We start from the raw sequence: 23,440 nt of genomic DNA, 5'->3' as shown, positions 1-23,440 counted from the left end.
AGAACAACCTGCAGCTTGCTACAAGGAAGAGAAACAAAAAAAATCCCAAATTACTGACTTCTACCCATCAGAACATCATCCATGGTCACTGTGCTCTAGCCTCAAGCCAGCCTGCTCTCACTGCAGCACCTCTGCCACTTTGGAAAGAAGCTAAGAGGTGCTAAGAAGGTTCATTGGCTGCCCAGGGAGGTGCTTCAGGCCCCATCCCTGGAGATTTATGAAGGTTTCCAAAGGCCTGCAAGTGAGAGGATGAGAGGCAGTGGCTTCAAACTACAGCAGAGCAGATTGAGATTGGATGTGAGGAACAAGTTCTGCAGCAGGAGGCTGCTGGAACACTGCAAGAGGTTGCCCAGGGAGGTGGTTGAGGCTCCATGGCTGGAGATGTTCAAGGGGAGGCTGGAGAGGGCTGTGGGCAACCTGATCTAGTGGAGGATGTCCCTGCTGAGTGCAGAGCTGCCCACCTCCCTGGGCAACCTCTTGCAGTGTTCCAGCAGCCTCCTGCTGCAGAACTTGTTCCTCACATCCAATCTCCATCTGCTCTGCTCTACTTTGAAGCCATTGCCCCTGGGCCTGTCCCTGCAGGCCTTTGGGAACAGTCTCTCTGCAGCCTTCTTGGAGCCCCTTCAGGTCCTGGCAGGCTGCTCTAAGGTCTCCCTGGAGCCTTCTCTTCTGCAGGCTGAACACCCCCAGCTCCCTCAGCCTGTCCCCACAGGGCTGTGCCCCATCCCCCTCCCCAGCCTTGTGCCCCAGACCCCTCCCCAGCCTTGTGCCCCAGACCCCTCCCCAGCCTTGTACCCCAGACCCCTCCCCAGCCTTGTTGCCCTTCTCTGGACACCTTCCAGCATCTCAACATCTTTCTCAACCTGAGCAGCCCAGAGCTGGACACAGCACTCCAGGGGTGGCCTGAGCAGTGCTGAGCACAGGGCAGGATGAGTTCCCTGCTCCTGCTGGCCACACTCTTCCTGATGCAGGCCAGGATGCCATTGGCCTTCTTGGCCACCTGGGCACACTGCTGGCTCCTCTTCAGCTGCTGTCCCCCAGCACCCCCAGGTCCCTCTCTGCCTGGCTGCTCTCAGCCACTCTGTCCCCAGCCTGTAGCACTGCCTGGGGTTGCTGTGACCAAAGTGCAGCACCTGGCACTCAGACTTGTTCAATGCCATCCTGTTGGACTCTGCCCATCTCTCCATCCTGTCAAGGTCCCTCTGCAGAGCCTCCTCCCCTCTAACAGATCCACATCTGCCCCCAGCTTGGTGCCATCTGATGATGGACTCCATCCCCTCCTCCAGATCATCAATAAAGATCTTGAGCAGGATGGGGCCCAGCACTGATTCCTGGGGGACACCACTGGTGCCAGGCTGCCAGCTGGCAGTGGCACCATTCAGCACCACTCTCTGGGCCTGGCTCTCCAGCCCATTTCTTGACCCATTTCAGAGTGCTCCTGTCCAAGCAGTGGTGCTCATCTTTCACCACCAGCTGCCTTTGCTCTCCAACTATGCTCTACCTTCATTTTTTTCCTTCAGCCCTCTGCCATCCAGACACTGAGAAAAGTTCTCAGCTCTGAGTCAATTCTTCCAACCCCTAACACCAAGGCCCTGCAGCAGGGGACTGAGGAGATGCCAGAGATGCTTCCATCAACTCAAGTTACCTCAGAAACCCACCCCAGCTTGGCAGATGGGTGGAAAGCACCCATGGCACAGACAGGCTCCCCTGTGCCTGCTGGAACCTGAGGGAAAGGTGGTGCAGAAAGCAGTTGGAGTAAACTTACTCAGGGAGTGCAAGTTTCACAATGAGGAGGTTCCTTTCTCCATTACCCTACTCACTGCTCCCCAGACACCTCCAACACACAGCCAGTGTGAATTCCCATCCCCCAACCTTGCTACTCAACCTCAGCAAACCCCCAGCACCTTGCCTTGGGGGAGGATCTCTCCTTGGGCAAAGCAGGCAAAGAATCCAACCCTGTGAGGAAGAACCAAGGGTGCACAGCAGGCCTGGGAGCTGCTGGGGCATGGTTTGAGGCTTTAAGAAACCACAGAGAAGCCTTCCAGGAGGACCAAGAGGTGCAGGGGGGACTGGAGAGTGTAACCTTTTGTTATTTCACTCCCACAATGCCTCCATCTCCATTGGTAAGGAGATTTAGGTCTGGTTCAGCCTGGCTCATGCTGCCAATTCAGGCCTGGTTCAGCCTGGCTCATGCTGCCAATTTAAGCCTGGTTCAGCCTGGCTCATGCTGCCAATTTAGGCCTGGTTCAGCCAGGCTCATGCTGCCAATTCAAGCCTGGTTCAGCCTGGCTCATGCTGCCAATTCAGGCCTGGTTCAGCCTGGCTCATGCTGCCAATTCAGGCCTGGTTCAGCCTGGCTCATGCTGCCAATTCAGGTCTGGTTCACCCTGGCTCATGCTGCCAATTTAGGTCTGGTTCAGCCTGGCTCATGCTGCCAATTCAGGCCTGGTTCAGCCTGGCTCATGCTGCCAATTCAGGTCTGGTTCACCCTGGCTCACGCTGCCAATTCAGGCCTGGTTCAGCCTGGCTCATGCTGCCAATTTAGGCCTGGTTCAGCCTGGCTCATGCTGCCAATTTAGGTCTGGTTCAGCCTGGCTCACGCTGCCAATTTAAGCCTGGTTCAGCCTGGCTCACGCTGCCAATTCAGGCCTGGTTCAGCCTGGCTCATGCTGCCAATTCAGGCCTGGTTCAGCCTGGCTCATGCTGCCAATTTAGGCCTGGTTCAGCCTGGCTCACGCTGCCAATTCAGGCCTGGTTCAGCCTGGCTCATGCTGCCAATTCAGGTCTGGTTCACCCTGGCTCATGCTGCCAATTCAGGCCTGGTTCAGCCTGGCTCACGCTGCCAATTTAAGCCTGGTTCAGCCTGGCTCACGCTGCCAATTCAGGCCTGGTTCAGCCTGGCTCATGCTGCCAATTTAGGCCTGGTTCACCCTGGCTCATGCTGCCAATTTAAGCCTGGTTCAGCCTGGCTCATGCTGCCAATTTAGGTCTGGTTCAGCCTGGCTCATGCTGCCAATTCAGGTCTGGTTCAGCCTGGCTCATGCTGCCAATTTAAGCCTGGTTCAGCCTGGCTCATGCTGCCAATTTAGGTCTGGTTCAGCCTGGCTCATGCTGCCAATTCAGGTCTGGTTCAGCCTGGCTCATGCTGCCAATTTAAGCCTGGTTCAGCCTGGCTCATGCTGCCAATTCAGGCCTGGTTCAGCCTGGCTCATGCTGCCAATTTAAGCCTGGTTCAGCCTGGCTCACGCTGCCAATTCAGGTCTGGTTCAGCCTGGCTCACGCTGCCAATTTAGGCCTGGTTCAGCCTGGCTCACGCTGCCAATTCAGGCCTGGTTCAGCCTGGCTCATGCTGCCAATTTAGGTCTGGTTCAGCCTGGCTCATGCTGCCAATTCAGGTCTGGTTCAGCCTGGCTCACGCTGCCAATTTAAGCCTGGTTCAGCCTGGCTCATGCTGCCAATTCAGGTCTGGTTCAGCCTGGCTCACGCTGCCAATTCAGGCCTGGTTCAGCCTGGCTCATGCTGCCAATTCAGGTCTGGTTCAGCCTGGCTCACGCTGCCAATTTAGGTCTGGTTCAGCCTGGCTCACGCTGCCAATTTAGGTCTGGTTCAGCCTGGCTCACGCTGCCAATTCAGGTCTGGTTCAGCCTGGCTCATGCTGCCAATTCAGGCCTGGTTCAGCCTGGCTCACGCTGCCAATTTAGGTCTGGTTCAGCCTGGCTCATGCTGCCAATTTAGGTCTGGTTCAGCCTGGCTCATGCTGCCAATTCAGGTCTGGTTCAGCCTGGCTCATGCTGCCAATTTAAGCCTGGTTCAGCCTGGCTCACGCTGCCAATTCAGGTCTGGTTCAGCCTGGCTCACGCTGCCAATTTAGGTCTGGTTCAGCCTGGCTCACGCTGCCAATTTAGGTCTGGTTCAGCCTGGCTCATGCTGCCAATTCAGGCCTGGTTCAGCCTGGCTCACGCTGCCAATTCAGGCCTGGTTCAGCCTGGCTCACGCTGCCAATTTAAGCCTGGTTCAGCCTGGCTCATGCTGCCAATTTAAGCCTGGTTCAGCCTGGCTCATGCTGCCAATTCAGGTCTGGTTCAGCCTGGCTCACGCTGCCAATTTAGGTCTGGTTCAGCCTGGCTCACGCTGCCAATTCAGGCCTGGTTCAGCCTGGCTCACGCTGCCAATTTAAGCCTGGTTCAGCCTGGCTCACGCTGCCAATTCAGGCCTGGTTCAGCCTGGCTCACGCTGCCAATTCAGGTCTGGTTCAGCCTGGCTCACGCTGCCAATTTAGGCCTGGTTCAGCCTGGCTCACGCTGCCAATTCAGGCCTGGTTCAGCCTGGCTCATGCTGCCAATTCAGGCCTGGTTCAGCCTGGCTCATGCTGCCAATTCAGGCCTGGTTCAGCCTGGCTCATGCTGCCAATTCAGGCCTGGTTCAGCCTGGCTCATGCTGCCAATTCAGGCCTGGTTCAGCCTGGCTCACGCTGCCAATTCAGGTCTGGTTCAGCCTGGCTCACGCTGCCAATTTAGGTCTGGTTCAGCCTGGCTCACGCTGCCAATTCAGGTCTGGTTCAGCCTGGCTCACGCTGCCAATTCAGGTCTGGTTCAGCCTGGCTCACGCTGCCAATTTAGGTCTGGTTCAGCCTGGCTCACGCTGCCAATTCAGGTCTGGTTCAGCCTGGCTCACGCTGCCAATTCAGGCCTGGTTCAGCCTGGCTCACGCTGCCAATTTAGGTCTGGTTCAGCCTGGCTCACGCTGCCAATTTAGGCCTGGTTCAGCCTGGCTCACGCTGCCAATTTAGGCCTGGTTCAGCCTGGCTCACGCTGCCAATTTAGGTCTGGTTCAGCCTGGCTCACGCTGCCAATTCAGGTCTGGTTCAGCCTGGCTCATGCTGCCAATTTAGGTCTGGTTCAGCCTGGCTCACGCTGCCAATTTAGGTCTGGTTCAGCCTGGCTCACGCTGCCAATTTAGGCCTGGTTCAGCCTGGCTCACGCTGCCAATTTAGGCCTGGTTCAGCCTGGCTCACGCTGCCAATTTAGGTCTGGTTCAGCCTGGCTCACGCTGCCAATTTAGGTCTGGTTCAGCCTGGCTCACGCTGCCAATTTAGGTCTGGTTCAGCCTGGCTCACGCTGCCAATTCAGGTCTGGTTCAGCCTGGCTCATGCTGCCAATTTAGGTCTGGTTCAGCCTGGCTCATGCTGCCAATTCAGGTCTGGTTCAGCCTGGCTCATGCTGCCAATTTAGGTCTGGTTCAGCCTGGCTCATGCTGCCAATTCAGGCCTGGTTCAGCCTGGCTCACGCTGCCAATTTAGGCCTGGTTCAGCCTGGCTCACGCTGCCAATTTAAGCCTGGTTCAGCCTGGCTCACGCTGCCAATTCAGGCCTGGTTCAGCCTGGCTCACGCTGCCAATTTAGGTCTGGTTCAGCCTGGCTCACGCTGCCAATTTAAGCCTGGTTCAGCCTGGCTCATGCTGCCAATTTAAGCCTGGTTCAGCCTGGCTCATGCTGCCAATTTAAGCCTGGTTCAGCCTGGCTCATGCTGCCAATTCAGGCCTGGTTCAGCCTGGCTCATGCTGCCAATTTAGGCCTGGTTCAGCCTGGCTCATGCTGCCAATTTAAGCCTGGTTCAGCCTGGCTCACGCTGCCAATTCAGGCCTGGTTCAGCCTGGCTCACGCTGCCAATTTAGGTCTGGTTCAGCCTGGCTCACGCTGCCAATTTAAGCCTGGTTCAGCCTGGCTCATGCTGCCAATTTAAGCCTGGTTCAGCCTGGCTCATGCTGCCAATTCAGGCCTGGTTCAGCCTGGCTCATGCTGCCAATTTAGGCCTGGTTCAGCCTGGCTCACGCTGCCAATTTAAGCCTGGTTCAGCCTGGCTCACGCTGCCAATTCAGGCCTGGTTCAGCCTGGCTCACGCTGCCAATTTAGGTCTGGTTCAGCCTGGCTCACGCTGCCAATTTAAGCCTGGTTCAGCCTGGCTCATGCTGCCAATTTAAGCCTGGTTCAGCCTGGCTCATGCTGCCAATTCAGGCCTGGTTCAGCCTGGCTCATGCTGCCAATTTAGGCCTGGTTCAGCCTGGCTCATGCTGCCAATTTAAGCCTGGTTCAGCCTGGCTCATGCTGCCAATTCAGGCCTGGTTCAGCCTGGCTCACGCTGCCAATTCAGGCCTGGTTCAGCCTGGCTCACGCTGCCAATTCAGGCCTGGTTCAGCCTGGCTCATGCTGCCAATTTAAGCCTGGTTCAGCCTGGCTCATGCTGCCAATTTAAGCCTGGTTCAGCCTGGCTCATGCTGCCAATTCAGGCCTGGTTCAGCCTGGCTCATGCTGCCAATTTAAGCCTGGTTCAGCCTGGCTCATGCTGCCAATTCAGGCCTGGTTCAGCCTGGCTCACGCTGCCAATTCAGGCCTGGTTCAGCCTGGCTCACGCTGCCAATTTAAGCCTGGTTCAGCCTGGCTCATGCTGCCAATTTAAGCCTGGTTCAGCCTGGCTCATGCTGCCAATTTAAGCCTGGTTCAGCCTGGCTCATGCTCCCTGGAGCAGCTGAGCTGAACTGGGAGCTGCATCACTTGAGTGAGGAGAGCAAAGCTTTGTATGTCAGGGGGGAGCATTCAGGCCTGGGATTTAGGCCTGGTTTGGAGGGAGTTTTGGCCTAAGGAGGTTTTGGGGAACCCATGGCCTAGGGATTTCTTTGTGCTTAACACTTTGCACTGCAGTTCCTGACCAGCACTTCCATTTCAACTTTCCAATCCTATCTGATCCTTGCCTGGAGTGTTTTTTTTTTTTTTTCTTTCCCCTCTTTGACTCCTTTGAGAAGGGTTTGAGAGCTCTGCCATGGTGGTTGGCTTGGGAAAGGACTGCAGGAAAAGGAAGCAGACCAACCTTTTTCAACATCTTGTTCTGTTTGTGGAAGAACTCCACTTTGATGTCACCACAGACTGGCAAAGGCTGAGGGAACTCAAAGTACATAAACTTGTCCTCACGTCTGGAGGGTCCTGAAGGGGAGGTGAAGATCTTTACCTTGAGCTGGTACACCACAAACTGAGGATCTGCAGGGCAAAACAGAGCAGCACCAGGTTAGGAACACCTCCTGAACAGGCACAGTGTGTCACAGTCACAGAGCTGTCAGGGCTGGAAGGGAGCTCAAGGCTCAGCCAGTCCCAACCCCCTGCCATGGGCAGGGACACCTCACACTCCAGCAGGTTGCTCACAGCCACCTCCAGCCTGGCTGCAAACACCTCCAGGGATGAGGCTTCCACCACCTCCCTGGGCAACCTCTGCCAGGCTCTCACCACCCTCCTGGCCAACAACTTCTTCCTCACAGCCAATCTCCAGCTCCCCACTTCTGCTTTTGCTCCATCCCCCCCACTCCTATCCCTCCCTCACACCCTCCAAAGTCCCTCCCCAGCTTTCTTGGAGCCCCCTGCAGATGCTGCAAGGCCACCAGAAGGTCTCCTGGGAGCCTTCTCCTCTGCAGCCTGCACAACCCCAACTCTCTCAGGCTGTCTGCAGAGCAGAGCAGCTCCAGCCCTCTGCTCCTCCTCCTGGCCCTTCTCTGGACCCCTTCCAGCCCCTCCACAGCCTTCCTGGCCTAGGGGCTCCAGACCTGGACCCAGAGCTCCAGGTGGGCTCTCAGCAGAGTGGAGCAGAGGGGGAGAATCCCCTCCCTGGCCCTGCTGGCCACACTTCTCCTGCTGCAGCCCAGGCTCTGCTTGGCTCTCTGGGCTGCAAGTGCTCACTGCTGGCTCCTGCTGAGCTTCTCCTCCCCCAGCACCCCCAAGGCCTTTCCTTCAGGGCTGCTCTCCAGCCAGTCCCTGCCCAGCCTCTCTCAGTGCCTGGGATTGCCCTGCCCCAGCTGCAGGACCCTGCACTGCTGCCATGACTTGGCTCAGTGGCAATGAACACCCAGCACTGGGCAGTTGCTACACCACAGCAGGACAGAAAGGAATTTTGTACTGATGCTTCACAGCTGCCAGGCATCTGCTTGCTCCTGACCAGCACAGGCTGCATCAGCAAACCAGAGGAATGGTTTCCAGGTGAGTTCATGCTTCATATGCCCCCACAGACAGGTTCATCTAGAGTTGGTTAGCTATTTATTGATCAACAGTATCAACCCAGGGTGGGAAGCAGCCCTGTAGAGAAGGCCTTGGGGGTGCTGCGGGTGCAGAGCTGGACAGGAGCTGGCACTGAGTGCTGCCAGCCCAGCCTGGTCTGGGCTGATCCCCAGCAGTGTGGGCAGCAGGGGCAGGGAGGGGATTCTGCCCCTCTGCTGTGCTCTGCTCAGACCCTCCCTGCAGTGCTGGGGCAGCTCTGGAGCCCTCAGCACAGCCAGGGAGCTGCTGGAGCAGGGCCAGAGGAGGCCACAGCAATGCTGGCAGGGCTGGAAGGGCTCTGCTGGGAGGCCAGGCTGGGAGAGTTGGGCTTGGGCAGCCTGCAGAGGAGAAGGCTCCAGGGAGACCTTCTGGTGGCCTTGCAGTGCTCCAAGGGCCCAGCAGAAAGCTGGGGACAGACTTCTGAGCAGGACCTCTTGTGCCAGGCCAAGGGGGGATGGTTTGGACTCAAAGAGGGAGGTTAAGAGTGCAGAGAAGGAGAAATGTTTGAGGCTGAGGGTGGGGAGAGCCTGGCCCAGGCTGCCCAGAGAGGTGGGAGCTGCCCCAGGCTGGCAGCAGTGCAGGTCAGGGTGTTTGGGGCTGTGAGCTGCTCTGGGTGGGGATGGCCCTGCTGGCTGCAGGGGGGTGGACTGGGGGAGCTTGAGAGGTCCCTTCCAATCCAAAGCACTGTGTGAGCCCATGCCTTACTTTTTGAACACCATGGCAAGAAGGATGCTGCTGCATTTGAAGCCAACACATCATTAAGCAAAGGTTTGTTAGCAATTCATGCTCCCCACGAGTTGAAAGATTAAAAATGTCTTCCAATAAAAAAGCAGCAAATCTCTCAACAGATCTATGGCACAGCTTAGCTTCAAGAAAGGAAAGTTCTGGTGAACCCTTCCAGTTTCAGACTGCAGTGAAACAATCAGGCAAGTCCTTAGCAGACCTCAGCCTGCTCCACCTGGCAGGATGCTAATGGCCACACTAACACAGCAGGCTTGGGGAAGTGAAGAGCTGAAGCATGACCTTCCATGTGCAGGCCTTCATGGCAGCTAACAGAATGGGAACCATCACAGCTTCACAGCTGGCACTGGGCTGGAAGGGAGCCTCCAAGGGCATCCTGTCCAACCCCCCTGCAGGCAGCAGGGACTCCTCCAACCAGAGCAGGCTGCCCAGGGACACAGCCAGGCTGAGCTTGAATGTCTGCAGGCATGGAGCCTCAACCCCCTCCCTGGGCAGCCTGTGCCAGTCTCTCCCCAGCCTCACTGTGCAGAACTCCCTCCTGATGTCCAACCTAACTCTGCCCTGCTCCACTTCCAAACCCTTGTCCCTCAGCCTATCCCCACAGCCCCTTCTGAACAGTCCCTCCCCAGCCTGCCTGGGGGTCCCCTGCAGATACTGAAATGCAGCTCTGAGGTCTGCCTGGAGCCCTCCTTTCTCCAGGCTGTACAGCCTCAATTTTTCCAGCCTGTCCCCATAGGAGAGGTTCTCTGATCATCTTTGTGGCCTCCTCTGGACCCTCTCCATCAGCCCCATGTCCTCCTTGTGTTGAGGACACAGCCCTGCAGGTGAGGTCCCCCCAGAGCAGAGGGGCAGGATCACCTCTCTCCAGCTCTGCCCATGCTGATTCAGACCCAGCCCAGGCTGCCCTTGGCCCTCACAGAGCTCCCCAAGCCCAGCTGCAAGGCTGAGAAGGTTCCCTGGAGAGCTGAGGGGGGTGGGGGAGGGGCTGCCAGGAAGGTACTCACTGCAAGTTCCGCTGCTGAACATGGGAATTGTTTCAAACATCATCTTGTGGAAGAGCAGTGCCACAGGTCTGTAGTCCAGGTGGTTCTTTAGCAGGTAGCTGTAGTAGTAGACATAACGTCTCTGGCTGGGAATGGTCACTCCCTAAACAGAGGGGAAACAGACATCAGAACCCAGCAGCAGCCCTGCTGAGCAGCACTGACACAGCTCCCACCATGAACCCCAGCATGGGGTGGGGAGGGACCTCCAGAGCTCCCCCAGCCCAACCCCTGCCAGGGCAGGAGCACCCAGGGCAGGGCACACAGAACACAGCCAGGGGGGTTGGAAAGGCTCCAGAGCAGGAGACTCCACAACCTCTCTGGGCAGCCTGCTCCAGGCTCCAGCACCCTCCCAGGGACAAACTTTTCCCTCCTCTTCCCCTGGCACCTCCTCTGCTCCAGCTTGCCCCCAGTGCTCCTTGGCCTGGCTCCAGCCCTGCACATCTTTCTCCCCAGCCATGAGGGCAGCCCTCAGGCTCCTCCTCTCCAAGCTCCAGAGCCCTCAGCTCCCTCAGGCTCTCCTCCTGAGGAAGATCTTCCACTGCCTGCAGCAGCTCTGGGGCTCTGGGATGGACTCTCTCAAGCACTTCCCTGAGGTCCTTCCTGAGCTGAGGGGCCCAGAACTGGACACAGGATTCCAGCTGTGGCCTCAGCAGGCAGAGCAGAGGGGCAGCAGAACCTCTCTGCCCTCCTCCCCACAGCCCTTCTGATGCAGCCCAGGCTGCCCTTGGCCTTCTTGGCCACCAGAGCACATTGCTGGCTCCTGGGCAACCTCCCATCCCCCAGCACCCCCAGGGCCCTTTCCCCTGCCCTGCTCTCCAGCAGCTCACTCCCCAACCTCTCCTGCTCCCTGGCCTTGTTCTTTGCCAGCTGCCAGACTCTGCCCTTGCCCTTGGTGGCTTTCATTCCATTGCTCCCTGCCCAGCTCTCAGCCTGCCCAGCTCTGCCTGAATGGCAGCACAGCCTGAGGGCTCTGCCCACTGCTCCCAGCTTGGTGCCATCAGCAAACCTGCTGGCCAAAGATAACTCAAGGCAAGTAAGCCATGAATGCAAAGGCAGCTGAAGCACTTGGAGTAAACCACTGTGGTTTATGCTGAGCACACCTCAGCAGCAGCTCCACTGCAGCCCAGCACAAAGCCCAGAGAGCAGCTGAGAGCTGCACTGCTTCCTCCCCTGCACAGACACAGCCATGCAGCTTTCCAGTGCAGTCACCTGTGGCACTTCTTTACTGTGGAGCATCCCAGGCACCCTAACTCCCAGCAAAGACCTAACCCACATCCAAACCGTTCCCCTACCTCCTGTAGACATTCACCTTTGCCCTAGAACACCTGCCCACAGCTCTTGCACTCATCCTGCAGCCCACTGGAGCAGCTGTTTGCACACAGCAGCTAGCAGCAGGCACCCACCAGCAGGACACTGCCTTTCCAGTTCCTTCAGTGTGTTTCTCCAAACATCCACCTCAAGCAGTGAAGCAAAGAAAGAAGATTTCCCACCCCCCCACGCACACATCTTAACCACTTCAGGTACCCTGAGGAGCAGGTAAAAGGTGGTGTTGTGCTGCTGCTTTCTGTGAGGGTGTGGAGTGGCAGATGTTCAGCAGGAGGCACCTTGACCATGCTCTCCATCTTTAAGCAGAGCAACAGTAGTTTAAGCCAGGACTGATTCTCATTTCCTTTGCTGCTGTCATTTGTTCTACTCAAGACCAACAAGACCTTTCAGTACAACATGGGCCTCTGAATTGTCTTCCCAAGAGCCCAGAGCAGAAGGTTTCACTAATAGGATCATAGAATGGTAGAAGCCACCTCTGTAAAGCAGTGATGAGTCCACTACAAGCCCTGTGCTTGCACAGTCACAGAACCACAGAATGCTCTGGCTTGGAAGGGAGCTCCAAAGCTCATCCAGCCCAACCCCCCTGCACTCAGCAGGGACATCCTCCACTAGATCAGGTTGCCCACAGCCCTCTCCAGCCTCCCCTTGAAGATCTCCAGCCATGGAGCCTCAACCACCTCCCTGGGCAACCTCTTGCAGTGTTCCAGCAACCTCCTGCTGCAGAATTTGTTCCTCATATCCCATCTCAGTCTGCTCTGCCCTCATTTCAAACCATTGCCCCTGGTCCTGTCCCTGCAGGCCCTGGTACCTGAAGGACCTCTCAGCTGAATTACAACTTGCTTTCAGAACAGAACCAGAGAACATTTTTATTGCCCATTTGAAATCAACCTTAAACTTCAACTAAGGGGAAGAGCTTTCAAGCTCTTGCAGCCAATATTTTCACACAGAAGTGATAAAAGACAAAAACCATAAACTTAACTTCCTAGCAAAAGAATTCCATGGACCCAACAACCCTGACTTGCAACTGCAGCAGGAAGGAAACCAAGTGTGAACTGGAGACAAAACAAAAAGGTTTTCCTACAGGAGTCCATCAACATTTGGGTCACAAAACATACAACACAGCAAGAGGGCCTGCAAGAAAGCTGGGGAGGGACTTTTTAGGCTCTCAGGGAGTGACAGCACTGGGGGGAATGGAACAAAGCTGGAAGTGAGGAGATTCAGGCTGGATGTGAGGAAGAAGTTCTTCCCCATCAGAGTGGTGAGAGCCTGGAATGGGTTGTCCAGGGAGGTGGTTGAGGCCCCATCCCTGGAGGTGTTTGCAGCCAGGCTGGATGAGGCTCTGGCCAGCCTGATGCAGTGTGAGGTGTCCCTGCCCATGGCAGGGGGGTTGGACAGGCTGAGCCTTGGGGTCCCTTCCATCCCTGACTGATTCAATGCAATGATCTCTAGGAACTGTTGGTCTTGGTACCTGCCCCAGCTCACAGCAGCCATCAACTACAAGCAGCTCAGGGTGCTTTTAATTCCTTAAGCATCTGGTCTGCTCACAGGAAAAACACACTCACCTTTTGCTACTACAAGAAGCAAAGGTTGCTTCTTGTCTCCTCAGCACCTTCAGCTGTTTCTAAATCACACAAAACTCCTCTCCCCTCCAGCACTTCTCCAATGACCTTCTGAAGCAGCCTTCTCCACTGCCCATGTTTTTGGTTCAGATAGCAGACTCAAAAAGGAGCTTGAAAGTTTGCTTTGCTGGGATCTCAGCTCCCTGCCAGAAAATCCCAGCCTCAGAGGAGACCATCAGGAATTGGACAGTGTTGCAAATCAGAGGAAAAACGTGGAGGTGTGGAAAAGGCATAGAATCATAGAATTGTCAGGGTTGGAAGGGAGCAGAAGGCTCAGCCAGTCCCAACCCCCTGCCATGGGCAGGGACACCTCACACTGCATCAGGCTGGCCAGAGCCTCATCCAGCCTGGCCTTAAACACCTCCAGGGGTGGAGCCTCAACCACCTCCCTGGACAACCCATTCCAGGCTCTCACCACTCTCATGGGGAAGAACTTCTTCCTCACATCCAATCTCCATCTCCCCACTCCTATCCCTCCCTCACACCCTCCAAAGTCCCTCCCCAGCTTTCTTGGAGCCCTCTTCAGATGCTGCAAGGCCACCAGAAGGTCTCCTGGGAGCCTTCTCCTCTGCAGCCTGCACAACCCCAACTCTCTCAGGCTGTCTGCAGAGCAGAGCAGCTCCATCATGCCCTTCTGACAAAGCTCCCCTCACTACAAGGAGATGGAGAAGTCAGAAGAGCTGACAGACAAAGGCCAACAGTCACCCAAACAGAAACCCAACAGCTTTTGGGCAGAGACAGACTCTCAGACTCAGCTGTGCAACATCTTCCTCCCCCCACTCCCTCCCCCTGGCTGACAGACTGTCTAGCAGCAGCCTCACCCACAACAGCTCTCAAGTGTTGCAGAGACCTCCATGCAGCTGCTGCAGCCAGCAGGCATTTGGGGAAAGCTTGGTACAGAAGCACTCCAGGTTGCTCCCTTGCCCAATTAGTCATATTCCTCTTGCAATTAAGAGACTTCCTTGCTGGCAAGGACTGAAGCCTCCTGAGGCTCCCTCTGCCATCCACATCAATGGCCACAGTGATCTTAGCTGAGTGTGATCCTAAATGAGCACCCTCTGCTTGCTTTAAGCAAGGGAAAATTGCTACCTAATTACAGCCAGTTTTCCTTCATCATCCATTAGCAACACCAACAAGAAAGCACTCTCCCTCCCTTCCCCCCCCAAAAAAAAACCCAACAAAACAAAACAAGCAACCCAATAACCATTTTTCTTGTCCCTAGGTGCAAACAAACTCTTTTGATGCCTCCTCTGAGGTCAGGAAGTCAGTTATATAAAAGGTGTGGTGAACTGTCAAAGCAGAGAGCAGCACTTGAAATCTGGGCCATCAGGGAAGGAAAAGCTCTCAGAGCCTGAACTGCAACACCTGGCTCCAAACCCTGCCCCAGGGATGATGTGGATCCTGTGCTGCCCATGGGGATTCTCCCCTGCAGGGGAGAACCAACTCTGCCAGCAGAGACACTGAAACCAAACCAAAGCTGCTGGCTGCAGACAGGAGTTGCAGTGAAGCTAAACAAGGCTCTAATAAGGACAGGCTGAGGGAGCTGGGGGTGTTCAGCCTGGAGAGGAGAAGGCTTCAGGGAGAACTCAGAGCAGCCTGCCAGGACCTGAAGGGGCTACAAGAAGGCTGCAGAGAGACTGTTCCCAAAGGCCTGCAGGGACAGGACCTGGGACAATGGCTTCAAAGTAGAGCAGAGCAGATTGAGGTTGGATGTGAGGAACAAGTTCTGCAGCAGGAGGCTGCTGGAACACTGCAAGAGGTTGCCCAGGGAGGTGGTTGAGGCTCCATGGCTGGAGATCTTCAAGGGGAGGCTGGAGAGGGCTGTGGGCAACCTGATCTAGTGGAGGATGTCCCTGCTGAGTGCAGGGGGGTTGGGCTGGATGAGCTTTGGAGCTCCCAGCCTGGGCTGTTCTGTGATTCTGAGGAGAAGTAGGAAGATCTCATTTCAGAGATGTTCATGGCTACAAGAACTCTCTGCTTGTCAGTGGTACAGACAGGCTCAGCAGTTGGACCTTTCTGGTCTGGTTATGTCTCATCAGTTGGAATGTAACCTCCTCATCTTGGCCCTCCTCTGGACCCTCTCCATCAGCTCCAGGTCCTTCCTGTGCTGAGGGCTCCAGACCTGCACACAGCACTCCAGGTGAGGTCTCCCCAGAGCACAGCAAAGTGGCAGAATCTCCTCTCTGCATCTCTGGCAGTGCTGCTTTGGATGCAGCCCAGGCTGCCCTTGGCCTTCTGTGCTGCAAGCTCACACTGCCTGCTCCTGGCCAGCTTCTCCCCCCCAGCACCCCCAAGGCCTTTTCCTCAGGGCTGCTTTCTAAGACCCCATCCCCCCGACTGAAGTGGAAGGGCAGCACCTCATGCAGCTGGCTGTGAGGCAGCCAAAGTCCAGCCTGAACTCTCCTTTTATTGGAAAGGAGCATCCAGCAGCACTCTGATGGCAGAGACCTCTGCCAGCAGGGACATTCACCTCTGGCACACACTGTACTGACTACACATCTCCAAACATCACCACACACCTTAAGACAACCTGAGGAGATGAACTCCTCACCCCAGCAGGCAAAATCAAGCTACAATAATCACAGACCACAGGGTCACAGGATGTTAGGTGGTGGAAGAGACCTCTGGAGAGCTTCCAGTCCCACTCCCCTGCCAGAGCAGGAGCAGAGAATCCAGCACAGGGCACACAGGAACACATCCAGACAGGACTGCAAAGGCTCCACACAAGGAGACTCCACAACCTCTCTGGGCAGCCTGCTCCAGGGCTCTGTAATGCTTACAATAAAGAAGTTTTTCCTCATGTGGAGGAGAAACTTCCTGTGCTGTAGTGCCCAGTGAAATGGACTGCCTGGGGAGGTGGTGGAGTCACCTTGTATAGAGCCCTGGAGGTATTCAGAAAAAGACTGGATGTGGCACTTGGAGCCACAGTGTAGTTGTCAGGAGGTGTTAGGTCATAGGTTGGACTTGATGATCTCTGAGGCCTTTTCCAATCTGGCTGATTCTGTAGCATACATCCACAATAATCCTCTTATTTGGGCTGAAAATGCTGAATGAGGAATTCCACTCCTCAGCTCTTCAATCTGCTACAACACAGCAGAATGCTGGTGAAAGGCTGGCTAAAGGAAACTGTCCAGAGCCTCTTGAACAGGGGATGCTGAAACCAGACTGGTTCAGTGTTAGAATCAGAGAACTGTCAGGGTTGGAAGGCTCAGCCAGTCCCAACCCCCTGCCATGGGCAGGGACACCTCACACTCCAGCAGGTTGCTCACAGCCACCTCCAGCCTGGCTGCAAACACCTCCAGGGATGAGGCTTCCACCACCTCCCTGGGCAACCTCTGCCAGGCTCTCACCACCCTCCTGGCCAACAACTTCTTCCTCACAGCCAATCTCCAGCTCCCCACTTCTACTTTTGCTCCATCCCCCCCACTCCTCTCCCTCCCTCACACCCTCCAAAGTCCCTCCCCAGCTTTCTTGGAGCCCCCTGCAGATGCTGCAAGGCCACCAGAAGGTCTCCTGGGAGCCTTCTCCTCTCCAGCCTGCACAACCCCAACTCTCTCAGGCTGTCTGCAGAGCAGAGCAGCTCCAGCCCTCTGCTCCTCCTCCTGGCCCTTCTCTGGACCCCTTCCAGCCCCTCCACAGCCTTCCTGGCCTAGGGGCTCCAGACCTGGACCCAGAGCTCCAGGTGGGCTCTCAGCAGAGTGGAGCAGAGGGGGAGAATCCCCTCCCTGGCCCTGCTGGCCACACTTCTCCTGCTGCAGCCCAGGCTCTGCTTGGCTCTCTGGGCTGCAAGTGCTCACTGCTGGCTCCTGCTGAGCTTCTCCTCCCCCAGCACCCCCAAGGCCTTTCCTTCAGGGCTGCTCTCCAGCCAGTCCCTGCCCAGCCTCTCTCAGTGCCTGGGATTGCCCTGCCCCAGCTGCAGGACCCTGCACTGCTGCCATGACTTGGCTCAGTGGCAATGAACACCCAGCACTGGGCAGTTGCTACACCACAGCAGGACAGAAAGGAATTTTGTACTCATGCTTCACAGCTGCCAGGCATCTGCTTGCTCCTGACCAGCACAGGCTGCATCAGCAAACCAGAGGAATGGTTTCTTGTTGAGCTTATCCTTAGAAGCCTAGGAAAGCTTTTTCCTTTGCCACAAGTGCACACTGAGCCAGCAGTGTTGCAGCTACACCAACCAGAGTCAAGCCCTTCGAGGAACCCCCTCGGTTGTGACCTCTGGAGGTCTTAAAGGGCTTGACCTACAACAGGAAAAGCAGAGAAAGAGAGAGGCAGGAGAGAAGAAGAACAAACATGAAACATAGCTCACCTTCTTGTCTCTGGTCCTCACTTCCCCATAGAAATCTAGGGCTTCTTGAGCCTTTAAAAACTTGCCTCGGTGCAACAAATACGCACAGATCATGACACCAGTTCGGCCCTTGCCAGCCTTACAGTGGATTGCTGCAACATGATTGTCATCTTCACTTAGCCATTGGTCAAGGTCTTCACAAAAGGGTTTGATAAGCTCTAGCTGTGGTGGGTTATGGTCTTCAAAAGGGTACTGTGCAACTGCAACGAGAAGGAAGTCATCAGTGCCCTGGAAGGAAGCGACAGCAAACGAGAGCTCAGCTGGGCAAGGCAGGCTCTGGGGCAAGCAGGCCAGGAAAGGTTCACTTCTACAGAAACCTCCTGCTCTGCTGGACAAATCTGTACCTCAGAGGTGAGGGGTTGAAAGAGAGCTCTGGAGAGCTTCCAGTCCAAGCCCCTGCCAGAGCAGGAGCAGAGAATCCAGCACAGGGCACACAGGAACACATCCAGACAGGGCTGCAAAGGCTCCACACAAGGAGACTCCACAACCTCTCTGGGCAGCCTGCTCCAGGGCTCTGGCACCCTCCCACTCAAGAAGTTCCTCCTCCTGGTGAGCTGCAACCTCCTGGGCTGCAGTTTCCATCCCTTGCCCCTTGGCCTATGCCAGGGCACAAGTGAGCAGAGGCTGTCCCTGTGCCTTCCTTCCTGCCCCCCAGCCCTCAGCTCTTGACAGACATTGAGCAGATCCCTCTCAGCCTTCTGCTCTGCAGACTGAACAGCCCCAGGGCTCTCAGCCTCTCCTCCCCAGGCACTGCTCCAGGCCCTTCAGCAGCCTTGCAGCCCTCCCTTGGCCTCTCTGCAGCAGATCCCTGTCCCTCCTGACCTGGGGAGCCCACAACTGGATGCAATATTCCAGCTGTGGCCTCAGCAGGGCAGAGGAGAGCAGAGGGGGAGGAGAACCTCCCTGGCTCTGCTGGCCACACTCTGCTGCATGCAGCCCAGGACCCCCTTGGCCTTCTTGGCCCCCAGGGCACATTGCTGTGCCAGGCAGAACTTGCTGCCCCCCAGCACTGCCAGCTCCTTCTGCTTGGGGCTGCTCTCCAGCAGATCCCCTCCCAACCTGTCCTGCTGCAGTTTATTCTTCCTGCCCAGCTGCAGGACTCTGCTCTCATCCTTGCTGACCCTCATTTTCAGCTCCATATTATACACAGTGCAGAGAATTCTCTTGCTGTCTTGGTGTGAGGTTGGAAGGGACCTTAAAAGACCATCTAGATGGGAACTCTCTCCTACTAGAACAGATTGTTCAAGCTCACCCAAGCTGCCTTTGAACACCTCTAGGCTTGGTGAACCTGTTCTAGTGCCTGACCACCTTCTTGGAGATGAGTTTTTCTAGGGTCTAATCTAAATCAAGCTTCTTCCAAGTCTGAAGCCATTACCCCTCCTTGTGAGCAGCCCCTCTCAAATACTGAAAGGCCACAATAAGTTTTCCCTGGAGTCTTCTCCTCTCCAGGCTGAACAACCCCAGCCTGTTGTCAGAGGAGAGTTGCTCCAGCACAGCTGCAGCTTAAGGCTGGGCAGGGACTGGCTGGAGAGCAGCCCTGAAGGAAAGGCCTTGGGGGTGCTGGGGGAGGAGAAGCTCAGCAGGAGCCAGCAGTGAGCACTTGCAGCCCAGAGAGCCAAGCAGAGCCTGGGCTGCAGCAGGAGAAGTGTGGCCAGCAGGGCCAGGGAGGGGATTCTCCCCCTCTGCTCCACTCTGCTGAGAGCCCACCTGGAGCTCTGGGTCCAGGTCTGGAGCCCCTAGGCCAGGAAGGCTGTGGAGGGGCTGGAAGGGGTCCAGAGAAGGGCCAGGAGGAGGAGCAGAGGGCTGGAGCTGCTCTGCTCTGCAGACAGCCTGAGAGAGTTGGGGTTGTGCAGGCTGGAGAGGAGAAGGCTCCCAGGAGACCTTCTGGTGGCCTTGCAGCATCTGAAGGGGGCTCCAAGAAAGCTGGGGAGGGACTGTTCAGAAGGGGCTGTGGGGATAGGACAAGGGGCAAGGGCTTGGAACTAGAGCAGAGATGACTTAAGTTGGACATCAGGAGGGAGTTCTGCACAGTGAGGCTGGGGAGACACTGGAACAGGCTGCCCTGGAGACATTCAGGATCAGCCTGGATGTGTCCCTGGGCAGCCTGCTCTAGCTGGAGGTGTCCCTGCTGCTTGCAGGGAGGTTGGACAAGATGCTCTTTGAGGGTCCCTGCCAACCCACTGCAAGCTGTGAATCATGAATTTAGAGAAGTCACTTTTTGCAGCAGGTGGAAATGAAATAAGGAATTTATTTGGAACCCTCTAAGAAAAAAATTTAAAAGGCTGTTAGGAGATGCTGTGAATTTGTCCATCCAACTTCCAGTCTACCTCAACTCCATCCAGTCAGGTTCCCATGAAAAGAAGACATGAAAGTAGTCCTGAAAGAACAGCCTGAGAAATCCCAAGTGCTAAGAGCATGCTGAAGATGCTCTCCAAGGCTGGCTTCAAAGGCAAATCTGAAGAAACTTTCTTGAAAGACACAAATCAGGTTCCCTGGCCTGGTGCAGAGGAATTAAGAGCTCAGAAAGCAACTTTAGAAAACATTAAGCAGCACAATCTTGAGCAGGTGCTTGAGCAGATGCAGGTCCTGCATGGATTTAGGTTCCTAACACTGGAAAACACAGCATGGGGAACAGTTCTGGTGACTCAAGCTCCCACACCTTGCAAGAACATTTGGCTGTGGCAAAGCAGAAGAGAACGTCCAGCATGGAAGTTCCTTCAGAAACTGCAAAACCTTCAGGAGGAGTCCAAAGAAGGAGACCTTTCAATACTTAGTCTTGAATTTGATGCAGGAATATCCAAGTTAAGTAATGACTTGCTTTGGTGTTTCATGCTAAGTGGACAAATAAAAGGGTCCCTTGGAAATGAATTCACTTCAGAAGAGCTTGGAAATATCCTTACAGATAATCTTGATCTAGGTTATTATTCACCTGAACCCCAGATTATTATTCACCTGAACCCCAGATTATTATTCAAATTAAACCCAGATTGTTATTCACCTGAAACCAAGATAATTATTCACCTAAACCCAGATTATTCACCTAAACCCCAGACTGTTATTCACCTAACCCCCATATTATTATTCACCTAACCCCAAGATTATTATTCACTTAAATCCCAGATTATTATTCACTTAAACCCCAGATCATTCTTCACCTAAAACCAGATTACTCATCTAACCCTCTGATTATTATTTACCCAAACCCAGATTATTCACCTAACTCCAGATTCTTATTCACCTAGACTCAGATTATTATTCACCTAAAACCAGACTGTTCACCTAACCCCAGATTCTTATTCACCTAGACTCAGATTACTATTCATCTGAACTCAGATTATTCACCTAAAACCAAGATTCTTATTCACCTAAACCCAGATTCTTATTCACCTAAAACCAAGATTCTTATTCACCTAAACCCAGATTCTTATTCACCTAAAACCAAGATTCTTATTCACCTAAACCCAGATTCTTATTCACCTAAACCCAGATTCTTATTCACCTAAAACCAAGATTCTTATTCACCTAAACCCAGATTCTTATTCACCTAAACCCAGATTCTTATTCACCTAAACCCAGATTCTTATTCACCTAAAACCAAGATTCTTATTCACCTAAACCCAGATTCTTATTCACCTCAAACCCAGATTCTTATTCACCTAAACCCCAGGTTGTTATTCACCTCAACCCAGACAGTTATTCACCTGAACCCAAGATTATTCTTCACTTGAACCCAGATTATTCTTCACCTGAACCCAGATTATTACTCACTCAAACCCAAGATTATTACTCACCCAAACCCAAGATTATTAGTCACCTGAACCCAAGATTATTCTTCACCTGAACCCAGATTATTCTTCACCTGAACCCAGATTATTCTTCACCTGAACCCAGATTATTACTCACTCAAACCCAAGATTATTACTCACCCGAACCCAAGATTATTACTCACCTGAACCCAAGATTATTCTTCACCTGAACCCAGATTATTCTTCACCTGAACCCAGATTACTCTTCACCTGAACCCAAGATTATTCTTCACCTGAACCCAAGATTATTCTTCACCTGAACCCAAGATTATTCTTCACCTGAACCCAGATTACTCTTCACCTGAACCCAGATTACTCTTCACCTGAACCCAGATTATTACTCACCTAAACCCAGATCATTCCTCACCTGCACCCCAGATTGTTATTCACCTAAACCCAGATTAGACAGAAGGATGAAATTCCTCCCTGTGAAGCTGATGAGACCCTGGTGCAGGTTGCCCAGAGAAGCTGTAGAAGCTCCATTCCTGGAACCAGTCCAGCTCAGGTTGGACAGGGCCCAGAGCAACCTGGGCTGGTAGGAGGTGTCCCTGCCCATGGCAGGGGGTTGGACCTGGATGATCTTTAAGGTCCCTTCCAACCCAACCCATTCTGTGCATCTAAATCAGATGGGAATTCATCTTCAAAGCAAGAGCAGTTTTTTCTCCCAGAGCTTTTGTTTCTATCAGCAGTGAGAGTGGTTTGTGTTCTCCAGCTTCATTTTGAAGCGATGCTTCTCAACAGCACCAAGAGCAAAAAAGGACTTCTGTAAGCTTTCCCCTTTCCACCTTCACAGAGGGTCTGCAGAGTGAATTGAACACCAGCCTCTACAGAAGCCATCCTGCCAACACTGAGAAAGGAAATTCTGCTCCCGTTAACTGCCAGGGAGATGCCTTTTGGGAAGCACCACCAATACAGCAAGTGGCTCAGACGGCTCCAAGCAATCCAACATCATTCCTTGGGCCCAAAATCTCCTCTGTTATTGTTCAGCAGCTTCTCTTTTATACCTTCAACTCAGAAACTGAAACTGCCCTAAGTGTGGCCAGCAGCTCAAGAGAGGTTCTCTTCCCCCTTCCCTCTGCCCTAGGGATACCATACCCACAGCACTGGCTCCTGTTCTGGGCTCCCCAGTTCAAGAGAGACTGGGAACTACTGGAGAGAGTCCAGGGCAGGCTGAGGGGCCTGGAGCAGCTCTGTGAGGAGCAAAGGCTGAGAGCCCTGGGGCTGATTGAGCTTGGAGAAGAGCAGCCCCAGAGGGCAGCTGAGCAATGCTCAGCAAGAGCTGAAGGAGCTGTGGGGGGCAAGAGGTTGGGACCAGGCTCTGCTGGGTGGTGCCCAGGGACAGGACAAGGGGCAAGGGGCAAAGTGGAACCCAGGAGGAGAAAGATAATTGGTGTGAGAGTGCTGGAGGCCTGGAGTGTCCTTCTCTGGAGAGATCCCCAAGCACCCCCCTGGATATTGTGATCCTGAGCAACCTGCTGAAGGGTCAGAGGGGCTGGACTGGATGACCTCCAGGGGTCCCTTCCAAGTCCCACCAAGAGCAGAACAGCCAGTGGTGAGCACAGACTTACCTCTGCAGTTAAATTTGGCGGTGTCATAATGTCTTTCAGCACATCTGCAAAAGGAGAAACACAGCCAAGAGTTCAAGACGAGTCTCTGAGGCACCCACCCCCCATCATCTGCCACCCCTTCCAACACACAAACCCAACCCAGGGGAGAATCATCTGTGCCCATCACCTCTACCAGCCCACATTTCCCCTGCAGGTTACACACAGAACATCTGGCTTGTTGCAGCGGCCTAAAGCCCCTCCCTTACATCTCCCTTCCCTATGGGAACTGCAGTGTCTCAGTGTGACCTTCAGGAGTGTCTCAGTGTGACCTTCAGGAGAGCTTCACCCAAGGCAGGCACTGCTCCACTCCTGCTTTCTACCACTGAGGCATCACCAGCTCCAGCAGCTTTCTGCTCCCACGCAGAGAGGAGGCAGCTATGACCCTCTGATGTTGACTGAACTCTGAACATATCAAGATGCCTCAATGGCAGCCTGGCTGCTGGGATGAGGAGGATCATCAGGACCTCCCCATGAGGATGGGCTGAGGGAGCTGGGGGTGTTCAGCCTGGAGAAGAGAAGGCTTCAGGGAAACCTCAGAGCAGCCTGCCAGGACCTGAAGGGGCTCCAAGAAGGCTGCAGAGAGACTGTTCCCAAAGGCCTGCAGGGACAGGACCAGGAGCAATGGCTTCAAAGTAGAGCAGAGCAGATGGAGATTGGATGTGAGGAACAAGTTCTGCAGCAGGAGGCTGCTGGAACACTGCAAGAGGTTGCCCAGGGAGGTGGTTGAGGCTCCATGGCTGGAGATCTTCAAGGGGAGGCTGGAGAGGGCTGTGGGCAACCTGATCTAGTGGAGGATGTCCCTGCTGAGTGCAGAGGGCTTGGACTGGATGAGCCTTGGAGGTCTCTTCTGGCCCTGAGCATTCTATGATTCCAGTG

General features: G+C 54.6%; 1 protein-coding gene across 1 annotated transcript in view; it reads right to left on the bottom strand.

Moving 5' to 3' along the window:
* The window catches only part of PTEN (phosphatase and tensin homolog), a gene marked incomplete at both ends in the record, with an annotated part of 34,204 nt that extends 11,635 nt beyond the window's left edge, over positions 1–22,569 (bottom strand). The window contains 4 exons of the mRNA XM_054399015.1: positions 6,864–7,030; positions 9,820–9,961; positions 17,113–17,351; positions 22,526–22,569. Coding sequence (XP_054254990.1) covers positions 6,864–7,030; positions 9,820–9,961; positions 17,113–17,351; positions 22,526–22,569 — 592 coding nt within the window. The remainder of the gene's footprint in view (positions 1–6,863; positions 7,031–9,819; positions 9,962–17,112; positions 17,352–22,525) is intronic.
* Positions 22,570–23,440: the final 871 nt, after the last annotated feature.

The sequence above is a fragment of the Indicator indicator genome, unplaced genomic scaffold (assembly GCF_027791375.1).
Source record: "Indicator indicator isolate 239-I01 unplaced genomic scaffold, UM_Iind_1.1 iindUn_scaffold_258, whole genome shotgun sequence".
NCBI classification, from domain to species: Eukaryota; Metazoa; Chordata; class Aves; order Piciformes; family Indicatoridae; genus Indicator; species Indicator indicator.
Note: the sequence above shows the minus strand (reverse complement) of the source record. Positions and strands in the feature narration are given on the sequence as shown.